General features: G+C 40.9%; 1 protein-coding gene and 1 long non-coding RNA gene across 9 annotated transcripts; one reads left to right on the top strand and one right to left on the bottom strand.

Moving 5' to 3' along the window:
* The first annotated feature begins 6,272 nt into the window (after window positions 1–6,272).
* PCNX4 (pecanex 4) lies at window positions 6,273–22,604 on the top strand. Of its 8 annotated transcripts, none has more exons than XM_068947387.1 (13): window positions 6,420–6,660; window positions 6,939–7,005; window positions 9,200–9,250; window positions 9,959–10,685; window positions 12,326–12,505; window positions 12,602–13,116; window positions 13,943–14,043; window positions 14,199–14,321; window positions 14,583–14,946; window positions 17,540–17,643; window positions 18,130–19,166; window positions 19,722–19,908; window positions 20,390–22,604. In XM_068947387.1, the coding sequence occupies exons 4-13, from the start codon at window positions 9,997–9,999 to the stop codon at window positions 20,639–20,641; spliced, it is 3,552 nt and encodes a 1,183-aa protein (XP_068803488.1). In that variant the 5' UTR covers window positions 6,420–6,660; window positions 6,939–7,005; window positions 9,200–9,250; window positions 9,959–9,996; the 3' UTR covers window positions 20,642–22,604. The 8 variants fall into 8 exon arrangements, with proteins under 8 accessions (XP_068803486.1, XP_068803485.1, XP_068803490.1 ...); XM_068947386.1 differs by having other exon boundaries at window positions 6,523–6,660; window positions 9,200–9,254; XM_068947385.1 differs by lacking the exon at window positions 6,939–7,005 and having other exon boundaries at window positions 6,273–6,660.
* Window positions 22,495–25,423, bottom strand: LOC138067549 (uncharacterized). Its single transcript, XR_011141708.1, has 2 exons — window positions 25,223–25,423; window positions 22,495–23,359 (listed from the first exon to the last, which is right to left on the bottom strand). It is a non-coding gene; the product is annotated as an uncharacterized lncRNA (long non-coding RNA).
* Window positions 25,424–25,425: the final 2 nt, after the last annotated feature.

Genomic DNA, 25,425 nt, shown 5'->3' with positions numbered 1-25,425 from the left:
AAAGACTCGAAATCCAGAAGCGATACTACTGAAATCTCAAAATTGTACAGCCTACTTTTTAAATCACTTACACAAGTTTGGGGAGGTAGTCCGCCTAATTATTTATTGAGCATTTGTGGTTGGAAATACTCTGCTAAAGCACAGCTAGTGTATTCCAAAGCCCAGTTCTAGGCCTTGTAGTGTGGGCTGCTGCATCAATCACAGGCAGTTATTCTAACATGAACACATGAAACAGAACACTGACTTTTTTCTGGGCTTAGGGTTTACAGATTTAATGGTAATGCCTGTCCGCACCCTTCTATATATATGACACGAAAGGAAACAAAATAGAGCTAGACACCTAGAAATGATTTGGTCTGAAAAAGGAACATTTTTAATCAAAGTTGACATGCTTATTCAAATAGACATATTCAGGAACAAAATTAATCTTTAGAATGACACTATTTTCGACCTTGTAATTTTTTTTTTGTCTCTAAATGTTGAACTGGAACGTATTTCTAAGCACACTTGTGTTTTTGTTGTTCACTTAGTAAATTAACAGATGGGAAAGGAGGTCCCCTGCATTTTGTGACTGCTCAAGCAATTTTCACTTCAAAACATGTTAGTCTTTAATGTTTGCTTTCTTGTCCGGTTCTACACATCAGATGTCTATAATTGCTACCCTCCAGACTGCAAATACAGCCTGTTTATTTCTCATATCCAAGACAGGAGCACAAGAACAAAGGTTGACTAAGACAAGCATAATTGTTACTCACTGGAACAGTTCCCAAAGATCCAACTCTAACCAAGTTTGTGAGCATATATTTAACTTTAAACACGTGAATACTTCCATTGCCTTTAAAAGAACATGTTTTATGTTAAAGCTTCTGCAGAAATTCTCATACTTAAATTATGCACAGACCAAAGTACTTCACTGGATTGAGGTCTGACCAGCTGGCAAGCTGAGCAGACCTACTAGACTAAAGCAACCCTCTTTGTCTTTCAGAATTAAATTAATTCTCCTATCATTTTATACTGCAATGCATTCCTTAGACTCAAACTTCAATTTAAGATTTAAAATGGATGACAGCTGGCATACATATTAAGTGAAATTTCAGATATACGGTTTTCTAATTTGCAGAAATCGCTCTACTGGAAGTGGTTCCTTCTAACTAAATTACCTAGGAAACGCCAGAATTTTACTGATAAGCATCTCAAATACTACAGCTTCTGTTCAGAGGAATCTCTAAAAACTCATCGTGCCCAGCTCTTGACAACGAACAAGAATTCAATTCAAACTGAAAAGAGGCAGTGCTGGGAGAGGTTCTGACATTCAGAAAGGGCAGGAGGATGAAAGAGGGAGAAAAATGACAGACGCAATCTGCACCATTACTAAAATTAGATCATTTCTTTTGTTCTCCTGAACCTTCTGCTCTATTTGCCAGGAATCATATTAGCAATAGAAACTGTGAGAATCTGTCCAACCTCATTAGAGAAGTTGGACACAAAGAAATTATGAAAATCCTTTTTAGGTTTACTTGCTCATACAAAGAAAAAAAAGGCAGTTTTAGAACTCTGAAAGAGTAGATTAAAACCCACATCAGAAAAACCGGACATCAAACCAGCAAAGCTTAATTAACAGTACTGCAGTAGGCTGAGCACCAGCATAGAAAGCCAACGAGTACTTTACCATTTCTGTCTCTATGTACTGTTTTACTGCTTAGGGCAGTCCTGCATAGGCTTAAACACAGGCATGCTCACTAGCTCTTCTCGAGAGCAATCAGTTCACCCAAAATGTTCCCATACTGCCCAGGCAAACTATTCAATATTGCCACCTAACAGAGCTCTGAAGGGCCAGCGCCGCTCCTGGGAAGCTTTTCGATACCCGGCTCACGTCCCAGACCAGTGAATCTCTGTTGTCTACCCCTCGCACCCAGCACCCTCAACTCAGTCTTACCCACTAACTCTGTGATTTTAGCAGTTATTAGACAAAAGATACTAGGCATTACTTGCAGCCAGGATGGTGGAGCCTGTGGCTGGAGGTTCCAGGCCTTTAGCTGTTATCTTAAATACGCACTTGTTTATACAGAGCGGGGAGATTCATTAGCACGTCTAATGGGCTGTAACATTGTAGGAGAAAGGGTGATTGTTGTGTGTAAGACACCATAGCTGAGCTCCTCAATACTGTGGAAGTTTCACTTGATGAATCTTCACACTGAGATCTTCCCTCACTGGTCTCCTTTTCTGAAGACATAATTAGAAACAGCAGGTAAGCACTAATTACTACCCCAAGTCAGGCAAACAAGGGAAATTCCCTTCTCCCTGGGTGACAGGATCAGGCTCCTTCTGCAGTCCAGCTTCGACAGAAGTGTAGAAGAAAAAGGCTCTTCCGCAGCCTTGCCCACAGCCTCATGGTAAGGATTTTTATGTCCGGAACAGTAAGCTGGACCTTTTCAGGCTAAGAAGGGTCCTGGACCTCCTGGGGTGGGGAGCCACTAGCCTGCTTTGCAAAAGGTGGTGGCCGGCACCAGCACCACTGCATGTCAGTCCTTCTTAGGTAGGTGCCTGCCCTACCAGGGTGTCAATGCTTTGAACGGATGGAGGTGCCTTATGTACAACTATGAATCAGACACACTCAAAACAGCAGCTCAGACCTTGCTCCTGTAGATGTTTCCTAATGGATGACATTGGCAACTCTCCATTTAGTGAGCACTGAAACATCTTTTAGAGAAACTACTTCTCTATTCCCAGTCTTGCAGGAAGCCCAAGTCTCTCACTCAGATCTCTGAAATAAATTTTTGGGCCAAGAATATTTGTGAAGTGGTTGCAAAGTTGCATGCCAGAAGGCAGCAATCTGAACCCAGCCTTTAATGACTAGCATGTGCGAATGTAACTGTTCTCAGTTGGGTGAAGTGTTGAAGGACAGAGGATATACTGGCCTGCGTGCAAACGATATAAACTTTAATATTTATATAGTGACTACAAACTGTCCTTAAGCTTTAGCAGGAAGAGGTTGTGTTTCTGTAGCAGAGCGCCTTGCACACTATCTGTCTCCGCTCATAACCACAAATTCTACGTGGCCATGCAACGTGGAATAAATGACAGCTGTGAAGCCTGCGCGGCTACGGGACCGCTACACCCTGTCAAAACAAAAATACAGACTATCCCATAGTCAACCCTGGGTTGTCACTTATGATTCAAGTAGTATACAGATTTGCAATCCGTAATTCCTTCTCTGTCCTCTTCTCCTCAAATCAGTGATAGATTCTTAAAATACAGCAATTGAAAGAGACTTCCAAGGCAAGTGACAGAAACATAAAATAATTATGTTCCCAAAACATAAAATACTGAAATAGATTGCTTCCGTAATCAAGAGGCTTTTAGCATTAACTGCAAGTAGGAAGGAAAAAAATGGTAAATCTAGCTTTGTTAAACAACAAAAATGATTCAGCTCACAGCTCTTGACTTTAAGCGCATCCTAGACAAACGAAGAGAGAAGGATATCTTCAGACTCACAAACTGTTTTACCCTTCACTGGCAGCAATACTGAAGAAGAATATAGTCTTTCTTATAAAATCCAAACCTCATAATACACAAAATTAAATGGATAAGAAATACTTTTATATTGCTTTAATGCTATAATAAATAGTTAGAGAACTGCTGTGAAATTACCTGAAGTATGTGCTTAGCTCTCCTATGGGAACAGGAGCTGCCTGGGAGTTGAAACTTTAGTTGATAAAACTCATTATATGGATGACTGTTATGCTTAAAACTGTAAAACTGTAAAATGGTAGTTCAGAAACGTCATGGAAAGTCTTTGCCCTCAGGAAAACATAGGCATCTTCCACGCGTAGGAAAAGGCTACTTTTCTGTAAAGTAGATGGGTTTATTTTAAAGGGATAGTCATCCAGAAAGACACCAACTCCCTAGTACGCCATGTCTCTCTGCCAGCCTAAGGCCATATTGTCTACAGGAATTACTTCCAAGGGAGCCATGAAAAAGTAGTCTTGGATAACGTACACCCAGTATTACGTAGCTTTCCAGAAAGCCACACAGATGCACAAAAGATGGGTTAGGTGCAGGATGCCAAAGAGAAAGATTGAGTAAAGTGCGGAGCTGCATTTCACTCTGACATCTTCTGTTGGGGAATGCCAACTTACAGATCTCTAAATAGCAATAATTAAATTTGGGCATCAGGAAGAAGAGAGTAAATAAAGTCCATGATCTGATTTGCAAGTAACCTTTTTTTCTTATTTTTTTTAACTAGCACTAATTGCCTTTAAAAGAATAATTTCCTACAAGCTCTGTCTCACTTAATAATAAATGCAATTAAGCACCCCTATTTCTACTATTCTGTACATCCCTGTATATAAAGACGCATTCCAAAACAAAAATCACTTCTTAAGTGTGTCTTTAAAGAGGAGAAATGACAGTAAAAAAAAAAAATGCTTGCACGCATCGTTTCTAAGCAAAGTAAACACTGAAAATATGAAAATACACAAGATGATTATTTGGAGATTCAGGACTAAAAGCCTTTTCACAAACTAAAAAGAAGCAAGCCGAAAACCAAATCCCAACTCTGCAAATATTTTATCTGTAACTTTATTTTAGGCAAATGAGCAGTGCTATTAATTTCGCTGGGAAGGTTTACACGCCTACAGTTACACAGCGTGTGATAATCTGCAAAAGACCGCTGGAGGTAGACTGAATTTACTGAACACAGTTCATTTTGTTAGCAGGCTTATATTTGATACGACCAAGACAACTCTTAGTACCCTTAGAGAAATTAATTAGTACGTTACCTTTTCTAGAAACTAGCTTGGGGGTTGCACTGACTGAAATCCTGTTTTTTTTTTTTTTCTTTTGAGCAAGAGAGAAATCATAGGAAATGAGAACAGGCAAGAAGCTTGCTCTCACTTCTGAAACACAAGCTGCAGAGCTTGCAAAGAAATAAACCTCATGTCTGCTTCCCCTCTGCAATTGTTACTTAGGATTTACACATTCCTGAACAGAACCGTCATCTTTACAAAATTACAACCGAATTGGTAAACTGAGACAGGATGAAACTCATCAACCAAAGAGTAAATACCTGCTATAAACCTTTAGTGTATTGTACAGAGAAGCTGTTTGCCCTGGAATATCTATGAGCCAAACACATACCTGATTTTAATAGGATTGCAAGAGACACGCTTCAAGGACGGGGTGAATACACCTTAGTCAAGGATCCTGGAGAAACCAGATAGTTTGTTTAAGATACTTGTATTTGTCTTCTACTTGGCTGGACTCTTGTTTCATTTGCACCAGTGACCTTCATTTAGAAGAAACGCACTAAAGGGAAATCAGCATGATAGCGTTTCCAGGGTTTTACACGGGATGCTCCACTCCCGACGCCTTTTCATTATTTTTGAAGGCTAAAGACTAACACCCTTACAGAAACGTTATGATGCTCCTGTCAAGAAGTACATTGAGGACAGGAATTCCTTTAGTATTTGTGAAACTCTAAGCATATCACTGAGGGTTAAACTGCACTAGCCGTTCAGATTAAAATGGCTATAGACATTTCTAAGGATTTTTAGTGTCCGACATGACACGGAGGTTAAGATAGACGTATGCATACTCTAATGAATACAGCGAGCTGTAAATTTGGATAATACCAGATACAGACTAAGCACGCTCACTGTATTAAACGTTGCCAAGGTTTAAAGCGTGTGATCTGAAACGCCCGTAGCACTGCAGTGTTTGGAATTAAATTTCAATTTGCCAGTGAATGTTTAGGGTTATTTAGTACAAAAGAAACCCGGGGATGCTTTTTCCTACACTTGAGGCTAGAACTGATATTCTCACCTTGAATTAATGATACATAAACAGAGAACGACCATTAACATTCGAGACCAGGGCAACTTTTAAGAGTATTTTATTGTAATACTAAAACGCTGTGTATTGAGCATTCACGGTAAGCGTTTCGATATACCAGAATGTCGCGTGTTGAATATCAATGTTTCCTCAATTCTTAACAATACTTAATCAATCTCATTTGGTTGGTATTATACTTCTGTCAATGCGAGAAGATTATGGAAACAACAACAACAAAAAGTCACGGAAAACTACTCTCTGACGTTTTCCTGCCAGCTATCGAAAGGATAAAATAGAAGACTGGAGGACGACAAAGCCGCCCGGGCGGCAAATTCACCGGCTAAAGGGTGAAAAACCCGTTTCTGAGGGAAACGCCGCCGAGGGGCGGGGGGGGAGGCGGCCGCCGCGTCTCCGCGCCGCCCCTCCGGGGGCCATTTCCTACAGGCGAGCGCGACGCCCCCCCGCCGGGCCGCGCTGCGCTCCCTCAGGCGGCGAAAATGGCGGCGGCTGTAGGGCGGGAAGGAGGCGGGGAGAGGGCGCCGCCGCCTCTCCGTCAGCGGGCCGCGAGGTCGCGCCTGAGCGCCGCCGCCGCCAGCTCCCCTCAGCGCCATCGCCGCGCTTTCTCCCGCCTCGCCGCCCTCAGCAGCGCCGGCCGGCCGGCCGTCGGGGAGGAGGGCGCTGCCAGCCCTGAGGACGCAGGAGGGGGGCGTTCCGCCATCCTCCCTCCTCCTCCCGCCGCGGGCTGCAGGCTCAGTCCCGTCCCCCTTTGTCACCACCTTTTCGCCCCGCGCACCAAAGCCCCCGACCTGCTCCGAGCCCGGGCCACAGGTAGGTTCCCGCCTCGCAGCGGCTCGGCACCGGGGGCGGCGGCCCGGCGGCCTCCCCGCGGCGCGGCGCGGAGCGGAGCCGGCGGCCCGGGGCGGCCCGGGGCCGGCGGCAGCGCTGCCCTGCCCTGCTCTGCCCGCTCCCCCCTGCCTGGCTTCCCCTCCTCTCTGGAGTTAAAAACCGCAGGGACACCGTCTCTTTATTTATCTTTAGTTGCTTGGGTTCGTTATAAAAAAAAAAAATATATATATATATATATATTTTTTTTTTCCCCTCTGCAGACGATCTAGGGGAGAGGTTGCTGGGTTAAAGCGTGTTTTGAAGCCGGCCGACAGCCCTTGTGGTCAGGTGCGAGGGGTCCCCCGAGGCAGAGGGGTGGTTGGCAGCGTTGGTCTCGGAGGGCGGCCGTGGGCCCGGGCACCTCACTGGCGGCGGCGATGCTGCTCCCAGCCACCTCCGCTCGGCTCCCGCCAAGCTGCTCGGTGACGGAGCCGGGTGCGAAGTCCCGAGGCAGGTGGGAGAAGCGCTGGCGTTCGGGCGCCGGTGCGCGGGCCGGCGGTTCGCGCCCGCCGCTTCGGGTGGCGAGGAGAGGCCGCCTGCGGACGATGTTTTTAAGCCTCGCGTGCCGCAGCGGCTTGAAGGGCTGAGACGTCCTGTAGCCTGCTTGAAACAAAACCAGACCGCGCTTAGCTGTCTTCAGCATCGGCACGCGCGACGAAGGGCGGCGCTCGCCGAGACCAGAACTCAACGCCCTGCCGTGGATTTCTGCCCGAGTTTGAGCACGGTTTGCTTTGTTGCGCTTTTATGTAAAAACCCCGCAACGTTTGGCTGGCCAGAAGAGCGTTAAATGACTTTTAACGGTGTTCAAGGCCCTTCTTGTCGCGCGTACCAGAGTAGGCCGGTCGCTTAGCTCCCTGCTGGCGCTAACTTGCCGCCCCGACTCTCTGGGTAACCAGGCAAGTTGTCCGAGTGGGGCCAGGCCTGTACGTTAGGAATGCGTGCTGAAGCCAGGTCCTGTAAACGCTTCCCGCCGCGCGGAGTCGCGTTGCTAGGACTCTGCGCAGAAATAACCGGGCGTGCCCCCGAGCGCCTCTTCTGAAGTGCTGATGGGGTGGTGACCCCGCTGCTTGGGAGCCAGGGAGATCGCTGACAGGATCGCTTCCGTGTTTATTGAGCTCAAGTCTCAGACTTTTTGTTTTATAATTAAATGCGCTTCTCTTCGTGGTACTTTTTTTAGGTGCTGGAGCGTGGCCGGGTAGCACTGCGTCGTTCATGTGCATCGATCTTGTGTCTCATGCCAAGATGTCTGTTGTTTACGCAGAAGACGTAATATGAATACTTTGTTAACGTGCTGTCAGCAATATAAACGAACAAACAAGAACTCCGAACAAAAATAGCTCTTTTTAGAGAGAGGAGAAAGTCACAGCTGCCGGAAAACTGTTTTTAATGGAGAACGATGCACCGTTGGGTTTTATGTTTCCTTTAAAACTCAACTTCCTTTACGTCCATATAAAACTTCTACTGCGTATAATTTCTTAGTAACTTAGCTTCATACGTATGTAGTCCTTTAAAGAGTGTTTCTTTTTGTAAAAAGGTTTGGCCGGGTTGTGAATTTTTGAAATTATCTTTGAAAATTGTTTTTGGGCAGGCGTGTCCCTGTTACGTTTTGAGATTCTTGAGCCAACTGCAACAAATTCCCCTCTCCAATGTCAACACGTAGAGAGGGTTGTTTTCCTTATGACTGACTGCTGCCTTCGCCTTCACTTAAAAAACATTCAATGGCTTGGAATGGTATGACCAAAAAAACCTCTATGTTTTCAATTCCAGATTGGAATTTTTACAAGTCAGGAAAAAACAAAAAGTACGGTGTATATGGGTAGTAATTCAAGAGCCTGTCGTATCCTGCTTTTCGTTACGGAGTATATTGGCTTAGTAGACCCTAAAAGCAAATTTCCAAGCATGACAATGCATATGAATGGACGCTAATATGTCTTATTTGCGCTGTTTCTGACTTAATCCCATGACGACTAGTATTTACCTAGAGCCGAGTGATTGATGTCCCTTTAAACGTAAGGAGAAAATTGTGCTTTAAAGCACCTAAAAGCGTTCAGTGTTAGAAGGGATTGCAGTATTTTGGAAACTCCATGGCAGTCACGTGTTTCATTCTTGCTATAGCAGCAGTGATGGCTAACGGGAATTTTTCAGATTATACGTGTCCATTAGAAGGCCCACAGAATTTCGGTACTTGCACATAGGCTAATACGCACCAACATCTCCTTTTTTATTATTAATAAAGTGCTTTCACATTGCATGTATTGTGCTCTTTTTTCACCCTATGTCTTAGCTTGAGTATTTTCACCTGTCATCCATAGGTTCTTACTTTTGTGACTAGTAGCATAAGGGTATTTGACTATTTTAATTACCTTTTTGCCATCATCATTTCTATGTTGCCTGATCCTCACAATGGGTATTATATGTGGTCTCTATTTGACACCGTTGATTGTAAAGGTTTACAGGTGTCTCTTTTCCTCTTTTTTTCCAGTTTTCTCCGCTGCTGTATAGAACAGAATATATCCTGATTGTGCTACAACTTGCAAGTATTGCTTTTTTATTTTGTATTTAAATTACACGCTTTAGGAGGCAGAAACTGAACTGTTTGTTTTATGTCCTGTGTGGTACAGTGAGATCCTGTTCTGTGACTGGGCTGTGTAGGGAGGACGATAAAAATGCTGATGTGCAAAAAACTATTTTTAATGCTTTGCTAATTTTTTACAGTTAGTATATTTTATAAGGTTTTGATATTTTGCAGGGAGCCGAGTGTGACTGTAGCTTCGCGTTTATGTGGATATTCACTGACATTAGTGACTCTTCTTCTACCCGGCCACTTGTATATGGAGATCTTTAACAGGATTAATTGGAATTGGAGGTCCTTAGCAAGATGTGATTAGCGTCAGGCTGGATGGAAAACGTTTCTGTTTTAGGAAGGTTTTCTTGTGTGGAGATGAGTTGATTTTTATCATCTCCCAAGAATAGTTGGTATTTTTAGTTTGTTGCATAGAGTTTTAGATCATTAATACATTCTTTATTTTTAAGTATATTATCTTTTTCCATTTTAGGTGTTTGCTTAGTAGTTGTGTTCTAGCAAATTCTAGAGATGCTTTAGGATAATGTCTACTAACGCTAACATGTCAGAGTTCCACTATGACTTGGTAAATGAAAATAGGACAGAAGAATTTACTGGTTAAGTTTGGAATGGCAGATCTAGTAATGCTTCCTTCTTTTTCTTTCTGTTCTCTTACAGGAAAAATGATATTCGTCCAGCATTCCTGAGTAATAAGAATGGGTCCAGATGTACCCCTGCTGAATGATTACAAACAGGAATTCTTTTTGAAGCGCTTTCCGCAGACTGTGCTGGGAGGTCCCCGCTTTAAATTAGGCTATTGTGCCCCTCCATACATATATGTGAATCAGATTATTCTTTTCTTGACACCATGGGTTTTGGGAGGCGTAGGAACACTTTTGTACCAATTGGACGTTACGAAAGACTATTTTACAGCAGCGCTTTCAGGAGGACTGATGTTTGTTACTGCACTTATTCTCCAAATGACAAATCTGTATGCAAAACAGAAGACAGTGACAGTAGAAAGAATGCAAATTCAGAATACCCTAACAGATGAAGATGAGTTTGAATTTTCCAGCTGTGTAGGTTCAGAGACAGTTAAATTTATTATTCCTGGCAAGAAGTACATAATCAACACTGTGTTTCATTCTCTTCTGGCAGGGGTATTGTGTGGGCTGGGAACTTGGTATTTGCTGCCAAACAGATTAACCGTGCTATATAGTAATATTGGAGGAACTGTTATCATCTTTGTATTTGGATGGATGACTATATGTATAGGAGAGTATTCATTAATTATAAATACAGCTACTGAAACAGCTACTTTCCAAGCACTGGATACTTACGAAATTAATGCTCTGATGAGACCTTTTTATATTTTTGTCTTTATTGCAGTGGATCTTGCACACAGGTAAACTTAATACAGCATTTAGCTAATGAAAATTTCTATATATTTTTGATAGAAAGATGAAATGATTTTTCTGAGGAAAACTTATTTTGAAATTTTAATCAGCTGTGGAACTTCAAAAGAAGCCTAGAAGAGTATGCAGTAGAAATTGATGCTCTGTTTTGTGTATCTAAAGTTCTTGAAGTTTTATAGCATTCTACACAAGTTAGGAAGACCCTCAGTTCTAAGTTACATACAGTAAAAATTGTCTTCTGCAATGTCGATTTTGGTATTATTCTGCAAGAGCATTTGCATTAACTTCCTTTTTGAAGGTATGTTCTCAAAAACGTGTTCTTGATCTGGAACCGTAGATCTAAACACTGCAGATTTCAGGAGCACTGGATCTAAATCCAAATTTCATCCTTGAATGCTTTCTTATTTAATATCTACAGAAAGTGTAAGTTACAGGCCAAAAAAAAAAAAGAAAACTTGAATTTAGTGAGTGGATAAGCAAATATCTACTCAAATAAGGCAAAACCTTGCTGTGTCTCTTTGTTATATGGATTTTGAACTTGGATTTTTAAATATAATATGTAATGCACTAGAACTATATCAGTTTACAAGTGGGAGATTGTTTTATCTTTCCACTCTTCAGATGAATGTTTTAGCGAAAGCATTTGCAGAATTTGTTAAAGCACAATGTTTTTGGCGTTACGTCATGTGTTCTTTCTCCTTGTCAAATGATACTTTTATCACTTTCACGTGTACAAATGTTATGGTTGGGGTACTTCAAATGCATTTAAAAAAAAAAAAGCCTGTCTGGTTTTATTAGTTTTGCACATGGGGATGTCTTCGTTAACGGTTTACCCCAGTTGCCCCTTCAGTTATGAAATGAGAATTCTACACGTGGTCTTAGACCCCAAGTTCTTCTGCTTAAATTCATGAGGAGAAACTTCAGACATTCTTTAAATTCCTGACAAAATCCTTTTGAGGATTACTTATTTATTTAGTAAGAGGTAAAGAGAAACCAAATATCTTAGTAGTCCGTCTTTTGAGTTAATTATCTTATTTGTAAATAGTGTATGGCTTGCAATTTAGGCAGACTTGTAATACTGATCTTTGTATTTTTACAGAAAGGTATAAGTACTTTTATGTACAAAATTATGTTGTATATCACTAAAGAGACTTTATGTCCTGATTTACAGGCAGCATGCCAGTGCAGTGTTAATTCTTACACGTTGTGTCTTGGGCTTACATGAAAGTTGTGTTCTTGTAATTTTAAAGTAACACCTTAGCACTCTTTTGTTAATCAGATGAAGTCTTAGAGCCTCTAGACCTTTTTTCCCCCCAAGCGTTTCTTGAATGTATTATCACAGTACTGTCAAAAGAATAAGGATACATAACTCACTTGGCTCATCTAGGTAATCTGAAGGCTTTGAATCTTTTGAATTAAAAATCAGACGGTGTTCTGATGTTGTAATTATTGTATTACTGCCCCAAGCATAAACTTATAAACTTTTGTCCTTATTTTTCCTTTAAAGAAATATCCATTGAGTTTATGTAATGTTTATACTTCTGGATTTACAGTATTGGTTAAAAAGTGTTTCCACGTGTCAGCTATCTTTTCCTTCACAGAAGTCAAGTGCGTTTCTTCTTTTGTCTAGGTTTGCTGTCAACACGCCTGTTCTAGAGCAGACAAACCAGATTTTGCACATCGTGTTTCTTTTTCTGCCGTTCTTATGGGCAATGGGAATTCTGCCCCCACTTGATGCACTTTTTCTATGGGGAATGGAACAACTGTTGGAGTTTGGACTAGGAGGTTCACCTTTGTCAAGTAACACAAAGTAAATTTTGTTTATATAATGATAAAATGTATCAATATCATTTATGACCTTTTTTTTTTTTTTCAAGCAAATCTTTTTTTATTTTCTCCTTCACAGGTTATTAGTAATGTTTCTCATTTCTGCTGGAACAGCAATAGCATCGTATTTCATTCCCAGCACTCTCGGTGTGATCCTCTTCATGACTGGATGTGGGTTCATACTGAGTCTTAACCTAAGTGAGATTGGTTTTGCCTTCAAACACACCATGAGCAGCCATTTGACCTCCAGCAAGTCTAAAAATATGCACAGAGGTCTTAGAATACAGTTTGGGTGGAGGGAATTCATTTTTTATTTGACTGTGCTGACATTTGCTCTCATAGAAGCTAGCCTGCTGCATCAATTTGCTGGTTTTTCGTCTTTTTCCAAAGCCAGTCCTCAGGCTGTAGCAAGTTACATTCTGATGATATTACTCATAATTACGTGGATTCTTAGAGAGATTCAGAGAGTGTACTTGTTTGGAGTCTTCCGAAACCCCTTTTATCCAAAGGATATCAGGACTGTGACTGTGTTCATGGAGAAGCAAAGAAGGCTAATGAAAGTTGGTGTTGTCAGGAGGATTTTACTAACACTAGGTAGGAATACCCACTATCTGTTGTTTGTTAGATGATGATTATAGGAAGATTGAAACAAACTAGAGTTACTATATGTGCAAAGTTCTGTGAATGAACTAAGAAAACGTAAATAGGTAAAAATATTTGTTGATGTTGTGCTGAATTGCATTAAGGTCAAAATTACTGGCTCAGAATATTTGAAAGCGATTAGCGATATGTTTGTTTTTTAGAGGTCAGCCTAAGAAGTTGAGCTTTTTAAAAGTCCAGCTCAGACACCAAGGCCTTTACAAGCATTTTAGTTATAACATCAGTATTCACTTTTGAGAAATTCCTGTTGTAGATTTTTAAAAAAGATACTCAGTAACAAAAGTGAGTTGAGAGTCTTCAAGTTGACTAAATACTAGGTTCTTTCAACTTTCTAGTAAAGGGGGCATAATCCCCTTTCTGGTAAAGTTAGTGACAAATTTGTTTACTTTGAGGGAACCAAAATTTGGTCTAAATTCATTTAATTTCCTAAAGGTGTGGCAGTTTTGGGAAGTGGATTGATGAATGCTCTTCCTTTGTTTATTTTTACTTATCTGAGTATCTTCAGTTATCTTCGGGGAAGCTTAAAAAAGAAAGAGACAATTAAACATGGATATAAATGTTTGTAGTCTTGGGCCATTATTGCGAATGCGCTGTTTAGTTTTAATGGTCTGGAGGTGGAGTAGGAAGAGGAGTTTGCAGTAATTACTTGATTAGAATAGTTCTCTTTTTACGTTCAGTTTTCCATTCTGCAGTGCTTACCTGTGTAGACTTGACTTGTTTTTTTGCAAAGGAATTGATGATTATTTTATTTCAATTACAGTATCTCCATTTGCTATGATAGCGTTCCTGTCACTCGACCGCACCCTACAAAATCTTCATTCTGTGTCTGTTTGCATTGGATTCACAAGAATATTTAGGATGGTAATTTGAATTTTAAATATATTACTCGGCCTAAGACATTTTTTCTGCTATGTGACTTAAGTATTAAAGTGGCTTGGAAGAAACACTCCAGGTCAAAAAAGCTAGGAAAAGGTACAAACATTTCAAAATACATGTCTGCAATATCTCTCTTTTAGGTCTGGCAGAATACGGAGAATGCCCTACTGGACATAGTGGTTGTGTCACTAACACAAATGGCGGTGTTTAATCCGGACATATGGTGGAACAGGAGCCTCGATACAGGAATCAGACTCTTGCTGGTAATTGTCATCGTGTAGATTTAAGCAGATAGTTGTCCCTTAAAAGTCTTAGTTTCCTTTCTGTGCCCCAATATAGAATCAGGGTCTGGGACCTAGTAAATCGAGACTAAAAAACTATACTGAGACGTTATTTGTAATATCAGTCAATGATAATCTCACTTCATTTCCTTAAAATTGGTCTAGATAGGCAGCTTTAGTAGTGCTGAGTATGATAAGATACAGAATACAAATAAACGCGTGCTTGTTTTATCTGTCTCGCAGGTCGGCATCCTACGGGATCGATTGCTTCAGTTTGTCTCAAAATTGCAGTTTGCCGTAGCCATTCTTCTGACATCGTGGACAGAGAAAAAACAGCGTCGGAAATCTACCGCCACCTTAATCACGCTCAACGTAGTTTTCTTCCCGATCCTGTTGACCTTCGTTGCCATCTCTGCGCTACTTTCTTCTCCTTTGTTGCCGCTCTTCACACTACCAGTGTTTTTGATAGGCTTTCCCAGGCCTATCCGAAGTTGGCCAGGTCCTGTGGGTGCTACAGCATGTGTTTGCTCCGATACTGTATACTATCAACAGATGGTTCCAAGCCTGGCTGTTGCTCTTCAGTCTGCACTAGCAGCTGGTAGCCTAGGTAGGTACGCTAACCTTTCACTGTGTTGTGGTCTTGTAAGAAAATAATTCTGTATTTGTTTCACTTAAAAAATAAGGAGAAACAAAATGATAATGAAACAGTATTTATCTTTCTATACTGAACAAGACCAGATGGTATGGATTCATCCCTCCTAATTATAGGTAATAAATTGAGATGCCTTCGGAGCACAGGTATTCTGGCTGCTCTTGACAGTCAGCGAAGAGGAGGAGGGATGTCCAACTACTCTTTGTGGGTGTGTATATATCTGCTTTTCTTTGCAGTGGTCCCATTCTTCAGGGACCAGCAGGTGAGTTTTACTGATTTGGATATGTTAATTAGGTAGGATGAATCTGGACTGATGTTTGCAGCGTAACTAGCAGTAAACGGTTGGGACCAGAACCAGCTGATGAGACTTCGTAGCACATATTGTGCAGGCAGTTAGGTTAGGGTTGTAGTAGCACTTTCTGATCTGAAAACCTCTGAAAGGCATCATCGTGGGTATTTCACAAAATTCTATAAAGAGAGGTGAACAAATACTGCGTATTTTCCCCAGCTGGTGACACAGTAAGTGCCAAAATTTCAAGTTCATTTTCTTGAAAAACAGCCGTTGTGCAACCTAAATAATCGAGATCGTTGCTCTTTGACAGGAGATAAATATTTACGTAAGCCTAGTAGAAAATGGCTTACAACTATTTAAAGACAGTGGAAGTTAACCGTAATCAGTCTTTTCCGAAGAAATGATCCAAGCGCTTTACAAGGGAACATTTGATGCAATTTTGGTACTGGTGGAGAGGTATTAAAGAAGGAGAACTTTGAAGCTTCTTTCCCCTAAAGGAGAGAGAAACTTCACTTTGCCTACTGCATCAGCCAAATATGTGCATGTAGGAGTGTGTGTGTGTATTTATTTATTTATATGTTTTTCCCAGTTGCCATCTTGACCATGTGGTGGCAGCTATGCCTCGGATTAAATGATTTAAAACATAAGTCTAGGGGAAAAAAAAGGTCGTCTTTTTAATGGGAAAATCTGTGAATGAATGTCTTCAAGCAAGAAATAATTTTCTAGTCTCAGATGAGTTTAAGATGTAGTGCTTTGCCTGTCTCTTTTAATTTAATACCATACTCCTTTCTCTGTAAAGGTGTTTTAGTAGCTTTGACAGTTAGAAAGAAAAAATTAAAATGTTGTAAAATCTGTGCGAATGCTAGCAAGAAAATGCACTTAATTAGCTCAATGGGATAGAAAAGGTTACTTAAATTTTAACTATAGCCTAATGGTTGGTTTCACTGGTTCCATCTTACAGTATTCTAAAACTAAAATTTTCTGTGCACCGGAGTGATCACTGGACGTGAGTGAGAGCAGGAGCAAGTCATACGCTGGCAGCAAACGTAGCTTGCCACGCTTAGGAATAGCACTGTTGTACTGGAGGAGGTGACAGCAGGCAATTAAGTCTGCTGTCAATAAAGTCAACTTAAAGAACGACAGTAAAAACAGCAATTGCTAGGAAATTTGGCATTGCTCTTTTTTATGGAAATAATAAGAGGGAAGCAATACCATGACTCTTTGGACATAAGAGTTCTCTAATTTTTACAGCGAGAGCCAGTCTTTGGGATTTTTTAATACTAGTTGGTTTGATGTGTGACCAGAAGTTGTTCAGCACTTAATTTTCAATTTCCAGTTAATTTGGGGTCCCTCTATTTTTGGTGATGTCAAACTTAACACCAGGTTGGTTTCGTTTTGTTTTTTTTTTTTCTTTTCAGAAGTGCTTAAGAAAAATGCAGATGACTTCTACTGTATCTACAGTTGGTGTTCAGTGTCTATGATACTGATTCACAAATCTTTAAAGACCAGCGCTCAGAAATGGGTGCTCTTTAAAATGTAGGTCTTCATTTTTCTGATAATTTCTCTATTTATGTAGGACCTGTGAATTATTTACAGGACCTGTAAAATGGGTATGGTACTACCTCACTGGTAAGCTGAGACTTGAGCAGAACTTTGAAAATCATTTAAGCTCTGGATTTTGCGTCCTACAGAAATATTTCTAATCATTCTGAGATACACGCAAATTAATTCAGGAACTGGCAGTGGAGGTACCAACTTCCCTTGAGTTATGTTTGTACTCTCCCATAACAAATAAAGTCTGTGTTCCACAGTAAACAGGGCCATTAAGAAATCCACGTGCCAGATGACGATTCTTCAATGTATTCTGCAGTCATATGAATTTTAGATCCCCAAATGACTTCAGTGGGAGCTGTGCATTTGGAAATGCGGCCAAAGAGGATCTTTACTCGTGAAAATCATGTCCGTAAAGGGTATTGAGGATGGGGGTGCCTAACTCTCTAGCCCAGTTTGAACTTTGTAGTCCTGCAGTTTTGGTGAGGGGGAGTCCACTTTTCTACAGCTTTTTCAAAGACAGCATTACAGTTTCAAAGATCTAGCTTTGCAGCTAGTTTGTGTAAGGGTACTAGTTAGACAGTTGTAACCGACTTTGAGGTTGATGCAAAATGTTTTGTGTATGCAGATGAATTCCTCTGTTGGCAGGTTGAAAAACCTTTCATCGATATAACACCACACTACAAACATCTGCTTCTTGTCTAGGTCTCTCTCTACCCGGATCACATTACCTATGCCGTTTTCAGGACAGACTGATGTGGATATTGGTGCTGGAAAAGGGCTTCACATACTGTGGTGTTAATATTAAGGTAACTGCATGCTGAGGACTGACTACTTATTTGATACTACCTAATCTTGCAACTGACATGCTTTTCATATTGTTTTTAAAACTTAGAAACCACACAGATGACTTACACAATGTAAGAAGTCACACAAAAGTTGAAATGAGTAGAAGGTGTGAAATTATTTTTTTATTGCCTAGCTTGTGACATAACATTGCCTAGCTCATGGCATAACATCTTTAATAAGCTGGCTAAACCAAATCTGTATGAAGCAAAGTTTTTGGTTTTTCTAAGATCAAGTTACCGTATCTGTGCTGAATACTGTAGTGAGCGCTTTGGTAGCGGTGCTGACCTCCAGGTAAATTGGTAGATAGCTTAGTTCTGGAAAAACCAACAATGGAGCATATATTCACTTGTTGAGAAAAAATTTGTTGCAAGACAATAGAGCTTTCTAGCATGTAAGGATATGTACTGGTGAAGACTAAAACCAAATTGTTTTCATTTATGCTTTAGGGGCTAGAATTGCAGGAAACATCCTGTCATGCTGCTGAAGCTCACAGAGTTGATGAGATTTTTGAAATGGCCTTCGAACATCAGGAGCACACAAAGATTGTCTCTCTTAATCATCATTTTGGAAACATTTTGACTCCTTGTACTGTTCTACCTGTGAGACTGTATTCAGATGCCAGAAGTGTGTTGTCTGGAATAATTGACTCTCATGAAAATTTAAAGCATCTGAAAGATGATTTCATTAAAGTGCTTGTATGGATGCTTGTCCAGTATTGTTATAAAAAATCCAAAAAGCGGGGAAACCTGGACAATGCAGACAAGAACAAAAAAGGATCATTTCCAGAAAATCAGCATAGCAGTGCAGTAGAAAGATCCAGGCCTCTGAGGGATGAAGATAGCTTTAGTGTTGATACAATTGAGGACTGGACTGATGATAGTGACATTTTTGATCTTGAACTCAGTGGCAGAGTGCAAGATAGGAAAGAAACTGGGCAGTTGGGAATTACACCAAAAACACATTTGTCTATTCCAGGGTCTGTAGAAACACAGAATCAAGATGACCTACAGGAAATGTCACCAGAAGATAAATTATGCAGGGCTGTTGTGCTTGGACTTCCTGCTGTAGACAAAGGAAAACAGCGAGAAGTTTTACCTCTGGTTGAATTTAGTTGCTCCTACTCAGAGCTATTAAGCATCCCTGAAGAATGGAGAACAGCCCCAGTACCTGTTTCCAAAGTCAATGAAATGAGGCAGAGGTTCCCAGAAGAGTGGTACCATTTCATTTTGAGTCAGCTGGACTTTTTTCACCTGAAAGAAAAACCTTCCAATTTACTTGAAGACCTTATGAAAGATAAAGCTTTGAAAGATTTATACGTCCATGGTGTATTGTCGTGTTGCTTTGGTCTGTTTGGACTGGATAACACAGTGCCTGCCCCTAGCCATGTGTTCAGAGCGTACACCGGTGGTATTCCGTGGTCTGTTGGTTTGGACTGGCTAACCAGCAAACCGGAGCTATTCCAACTTGCACTAAAAGCATTCAGGTAAAAGAGGACAATTCCCTGAGATTACAAAAAGGATATAGAAAGTCCTGTGCTTTGAAAGGAAATATCACTTCACAAAGTGTAGTTTGTTTTAAAGCCGTACAATTTAAAGACATCTCTAGCTTCTTTCTGCGTAAATATTGCCTGTAACCTCAGGTAGTGAAGGTCGTGATATGGAGGAGACCCTTTCGTTCTTCCCGGCTCCGCTGGAAATCTACTGTGTTAAGTAGGAACAAATGACCCATTGTTCATTATCCAAATAATGTAAGAAAATTTGTGATGCAATTATGTTTTGCACTTTCCATTATCAGGTAGTGGTACCAGTGTTTGAGGTGAATGAAAGATGTTTAAGCTAATGTGTTTTTACATCCCATCTGGGTGAGCTAAAAGCATGCTCATACTAACTTCTAATGACTCAGGTGACAAGGAGTAACTTAAAAATTTGCTACTGCTTGATAACCTTTAATGGTGTATTTTTGTCTTTTGTAACTCAGAGGGTTTCTTTCTCCTGTCTTCTGCAGCAGTACTTACTGTATGGCTTTCTGTGCTTTTCAGATATACTTTTAAGCTTATGGTTGACAAAGCAAGTCTGGGTCCAGTTGAGGACTTCAAAGAGCTAGTTAACTATCTGGAAGAATATGAAAATGATTGGTACATTGGACTGGTGTCAGATCTTGAGTGGCAGCAGGCAGTTCTTCAGGAAAAGCCTTACCTTTTTTCCCTGGGGCATGATCCAAACATGGTAAGGAGAAAAATTGCTGGTAAGCAAGAAAAAACTTTGTTTTTGTTTTCCACTGCTTGTATTTTGTTTTATTGTCTCCCAAAACTTGAAGATTGTGCAAGCAAAGGTTATGTTTGTACTAGACAGGAGCTCACATCACTGTTGCTGAAAATCATAAGGCGTCTGTTTCAGAGGCAGCAATATTTGCTGATTGTTTTTAGATGCAAGTATTGAACCAAGACGAGTTGATACGCTTTGCTATTCGTAAATATATGCAACAGCACAGACTGGTGGCATCTGCTCAGTGCATGTTGTGTTAATTCAGGATTGCATGTTCGATCTTTAGACTGTAGGCAGGTGCATTTGTTGTTGCTGATTATTTTAAAGGGCCAGTTTTCTTAGCCTGTAGAGTCCTGAAGCTTCACTTAGTGCTTTGTAACTGAATCGTCTGCGTATCTTTTTGGAGAACGTACTGAATGTTTTGATCTCTTTGTTTTTGAAGGGAATTTACACTGGGCGAGTGCTCACTCTTCAGGAATTGTTAGTACAAGTGGGAAAACTTAATGATGAAGCTGTCCGAGGTCAGTGGGCAAATCTGTCCTGGGAGCTGCTGTATGCTACTAATGATGATGAGGAGCGCTACAGTATCCAGGCCCACCCCGTTCTTCTCCGAAACCTTACCGTGCAAGCTGCAGACCCACCTCTTGGCTACCCTGTCTACTCATCTGAACTTCTACACGTGCCTTTGTTCTAGACTGGCTGTGGCTTTTTGTGTGTGTGTATTTCTCATTTGCATGTTGGGAAGCGAATGCTCATGCTACGTTTGTACACTACAAATAAGATTTGACTCTCAAAATGGCGTCGGAGGGCAGTGCCAAACCAGCGTAAATAATTTGCACAGAAACGGTGCTAGCCAGAGCCTTCAGCAGGCAGGAAGCTTTGAACTCTGTTTTCTTGGTGCTGGAACATTTGAGACACCATTCCTTGTGTGGCTGACAAACCAAGAGATGCTGAAGCTCTCTTCTCCGGTTCAGAGAAGAGCAGCATAATTCTGCTCTTTAACTATTTTTGGTGCATTCTGATTTTTGTTTTAATAGTTGGACAGGTGACTTGCACTGATAGTCAGGTTACAGCTCACTGTAGTTCGGTCAACCACAAGAGTTGGTAACCAAAGTGTACATATGATTATTTATATGAAATTTTTTATTCTAGACATTTTATATTGTACTGAGCTCAGTTCTAGCATTTGTTATAATATATGGCTTTAGGTAATCTTCCTTAGTTGTAGTTAGTTATCAGCTATGCTTTAGCAAAGAAACTGTTAAAGGAGGATTTTTACCAAGTACTTTTTTGGGGGGGCAAAAAGAGTTTATATAAAACAGTGTGCATTCTGACACATTAGTAATATGTGTGACCTACTGGTGAAAGTGAACACGTGTAATAGGGGAGAGGGGGAATTTCACTGGATTAGTTTTATTTCTTCCTTCCAAAGTCCACATACGTATATAACGTCATTGTTTGTACCCTGTGCTCGCATCACTAACCAGTCTTCCACAACTACAGTGATAGCTTGATGATTTTAAAAAAAAAATGCTGACTGTTTTTTGCCCAAATTTTTTTTAACCTTAGCAGAGGTTAGAATAGAATTTGACAATTGATTTGCCCTATTACAGATCTCTTTAGGTCCTCTCTCCAGTGACTTGTTAGGATTATCCTGTTTTCGTAGTGTGCGGCATTACCACCAGTCCTTAGCATGTCAAGAGGTTTTTCTCTGTAGGTTAGTAGTTACAGTGTAGTTATTGCTGGCCTATGTGGAGCAGGGTGTAAAGAATTGTCTCCCCCACTCCCCCCCCCCCGGTAGAGTCAATTTAAATGAGATCTGCTCCGTACTGAATCAGTACTGCTCTGGTGCCTTCAGCAGGAACACCCAGTGTTGTGTAATTTCGAGGATGTTTATTACTTCTATTACTCATCTTTAAGCCCTTTTCCTATCAAGTAAAACTTGTCACGTGACCATGCACTGCATACTAGGCTAACAACTGTTTCTTTTGATCAGTGACCATAAATAATTTTAAAGAAATATGCAAACCTTGTAATGGTATTCAGGAGTGGTAAGGAAACACCTCTCAAAAGCCATGATATGGCCCTCTAACATACACAGTATGAGATACACACAGAGCACTAATGGAAGCAGCTTTTAGGACGTGATTATTTGGTGTGCAAAAAAAGTAAACAAAGTGATGAAAAGCCAGAAGTACATAACTTGGCCATGAACTGTACTTGGAAATACAGAATCATGGAAACAGTTCTGGAAGGGGCTTTTAGAGAGCACCTAGTTCAGCTCCCTGTCAAAAGGCAGAATCAATTGTAATTAACTAAACTATTTGTGGCAAATACTTAATCTTATTTAAATATTTCAATACTGGGGCTCTTTGAAAATAAAATTTTCAGTACTTGAGCTCCTCAGGTAGTTCACTCCAATTCTTTCCTGTTTCTGCAGTTGGAAAGTTTTTTTGTTTGTTTTTTTTCCCCCTAAATCTAATAATCTCCCTGCCTCAGTGTAATCCTGTTACTACTTGTCTTCTGTATGGACACAGAGAAAATTTATTTTATTTTTTTTTTCCAGAGCAGCAGTCTTATTTGAGGATGGCTATAATTTCTGCCCTCGTTGTTTGTCTTCAGTAAAATAAACAAACTAGTCCTTTGAGAAGAGACTGAAAAGAGCTGTGATGATTTTCTGTTGCTTCCTTTGGCTCTCTCCGTCCAGCTTTCTTGAAAACTGTTGCTTGTAACAAGAGGGCACAGATCTTATTGGCAGCAGATGGAGGCTCAGACTTAGTTATGTGCTGAATCCATGTTTGTGCATAAGAACGCAGCAGTAGAAAGGTTCTAATGCGTTGTGAAATCCAGTCCCCTACTGTTGCTAGTTGCATGTCCTATAGCCCCCTTATATATTCATCTGTTGAGCTAGTTCACGTGTTCCAGTACGTTTGAGGGTTTTGCAATAGTATGATCCTGCTTCATGTTCAGCTTATGATCTTCTATAATCCTGTTCAGATGCTTTTCTGACAGAATGGCTAGTAACAGCCTTTTGTTCCCTATGGTAAATGTATGCATCTGACTGCCTGTAAGTAAGTAAGTGCATTATTTTGCATGCATGCTTTTTGAACTATGTCTTGCTTATTTTGGAGTATTTCCTCAGTTTGTCAGGAATTTAGTGCACCTTCAAGCCTGGTCTCATCTGCAGCTCTCATAAGCATAACATATGCAATTATACAGCCTACTGATGAGATACTAGTATCTAGTACTGAGCTTATGACAGGCCACCACACCATTTTCCTGTATAACCAGTGAGAAGTGCTCTAAATTTTCTAACCACTTGTGTACTAACTTTACTGTCATTCTTATCAGCACCTCCTTGCTTTACAGCTCACGATGGTCATCACATAAAGGCTCTTCTTCAAAGGCACACCTGTTATTTAATGAGGTCAGTTAGAAAATATTTTCTAAGAAATGTTTAGTTTACTCCCCAGTTTACTAGGGGAGTTCCCCCCCACACTGAGCTGAACAGTTTTTTTTTTTTTTAGCCTTTCCCTCCCCCCCCCCCCCCCCAAAAAAAAGCAAAGCCCTGGGGATTGCCTATATCCTGTTCATGCCATCATAAAGTAACAGAAATCAGTTCAAATGGAACAAAGCATCAGGGAAGTGAGACTTCCAAATGGAAAATGGTTTGTCCTGTTTGGAAAGGAGGCTACTTTTTACATTTTCCTTGAGCATCAGCATCCTCTCTGAAATCAGTAACCTTGTGTTCTCTCACTTCCTCTCCACCTGGTCCCTTTCATCTCTACCTTTCTCTTTTACCTTTCTTTTTTTGTTCTTTCTCCTGCTGGTGGCAATAGCTGTAGTCTCTGAAAGTGGGTCAGTATTTATTTGTCTAGCAGCAGTTGTCCTTAGCCCAAGCAAGAGAAGGAAACTTCTCTTAGAACACAAGTGCTTGCACTTTGTTGTTGTAGTGAAAAAGCAGAGACAGCTGTATATAAACCGGAGAGCAAGCCTTCTGCTCTGTACATCACCACCGAATCTTCCATGGACTAGAGGATGGACGCTAAAGCATTCTGTGAACATCATTTGCATGTGTTGTATTAAAAGTAGTTGCATTTTGTCGTGGAGGTTTACTGCAGCCTCTTAACGTGTTTCACAGCCCTCCAGCATGGTGTTAGTGAAATGAACCTGCCATTCTTCCAGAGCAGTGCAAGACACAGGTGCTGTGATCAAGTCATTTTTTCTAGACAGTACTTTCTGTTTTTGTTAAATGTCATGTGGAAATGTCACTCCTGACTTATTCTCTGCTAAAGAGGGAGCAGCATGGATGAAGAGCTCCAGTAATTTAAAAATTGATTGTTACTTTTTTTTCCCCTCTTTAATCTCTCAATGATGTAAGAGGAATTTTTTTTTAACCTAGAAAGTATGCAGGCTGAGGTACAGCCTATAATTGCTGAGAATTTAGTCAACAACAAAGAGATCTGCAAGCTTGTAGGTACACAGGAGTTACCACTGCAAAGGTACTTTGTAGCTGAAGGTTGAAGTAGGTGGCACTTAGATGATAAAGTGTGAAAAGTAACAGCCCTCAGTCCCTCAACCCTGTTGCTGTCCAACACTGAGAACAGCACTAAGGCTGAGATTTCCTTCGGCTCCATATGAAAGTACCAGTTTCTGATGATGAGGGGAAGTCAACAGTTATTTCATGTTTAAGTCACCTACAATGCGATGTCTGCCCTAATGCAGCTCCGATCCTTGAACTGCTGTCTTGGCTCTAACCAGTCTGCTGTTAAATGGATTTTTCACTCACACTGTGCCTGCTCCGAGTCTCCTCTATAGCCACAAGCTGTTGCAGTACAGGAGCTCTTTCCCCCGCACCTCTTTTGATGATGTTCTATACATTAAACATGTACCAGGTTTACTGCAAGGCTGAGCATTACCTAGGATAGGGGTTGCAATTATACCCTCACTTGAGAGAGGTGTTGGTCACAGGGGAATGTCAAGAACTTCCCTCCCCCTCTCTCCTTTCCCCACTGCTTCTCTACTCACTGTCCAATTCTGAAGACCTTACACAGCACACAGAAGATTTAGGACTGTGGACTGCAGTGCTGCCAGGAGACCTAAAGATTAAGTGCTTTTGAATGTTGTGACCAGAAGTTTAACCCTATATGCATGCATTACGACCATTTTGCTCTCAGACCACCTGTACACCAGCCTCAGGGCTGGTAACAAAGATGACAGATAATGCCTTTTTCCACAAAGGAACACTCCACAAACACGGACTTTTCATCCTTACCCTTATACCCTTATCCTTTCTCCTACTTGCAGTGCTTTTTTGCTTGAGGTTCAGTAGGAAAGAAAGTGAGGGAAATCAGATCCTGCGGGTATATGCTTTGTAGCCTGCTCACCAAATAGTTGGTAATGTCATAGCAGCAGCAAAGACTGCCTGTTCTTCTGTTTCAATTCTTGTAAGCTTAAAAATCCACTTTAGGGGAATCT

The sequence above is a fragment of the Struthio camelus genome, chromosome 5 (assembly GCF_040807025.1).
Source record: "Struthio camelus isolate bStrCam1 chromosome 5, bStrCam1.hap1, whole genome shotgun sequence".
Taxonomy (NCBI): Eukaryota; Metazoa; Chordata; class Aves; order Struthioniformes; family Struthionidae; genus Struthio; species Struthio camelus.
The sequence above is the reverse complement of the archived record's forward strand: the minus strand, read 5'-3'. Positions and strand labels throughout refer to the sequence as shown.

What these genes read in the sequence shown, in the direction of transcription:
- PCNX4 (XM_068947385.1), top strand. Translation starts at nt 9,997, where the DNA reads ATGGGTCCAGATGTACCCCTGCTGAATGATTACAAACAGGAATTCTTT. An exon ending in CAGGAATCAGACTCTTGCTG is followed by an intron (nt 14,322 to 14,582) that starts GTAATTGTCATC and finishes TCTGTCTCGCAG; the next exon opens with GTCGGCATCCTACGGGATCG. An exon ending in TGGGGCATGATCCAAACATG is followed by an intron (nt 19,909 to 20,389) that starts GTAAGGAGAAAA and finishes TTGTTTTTGAAG; the next exon opens with GGAATTTACACTGGGCGAGT.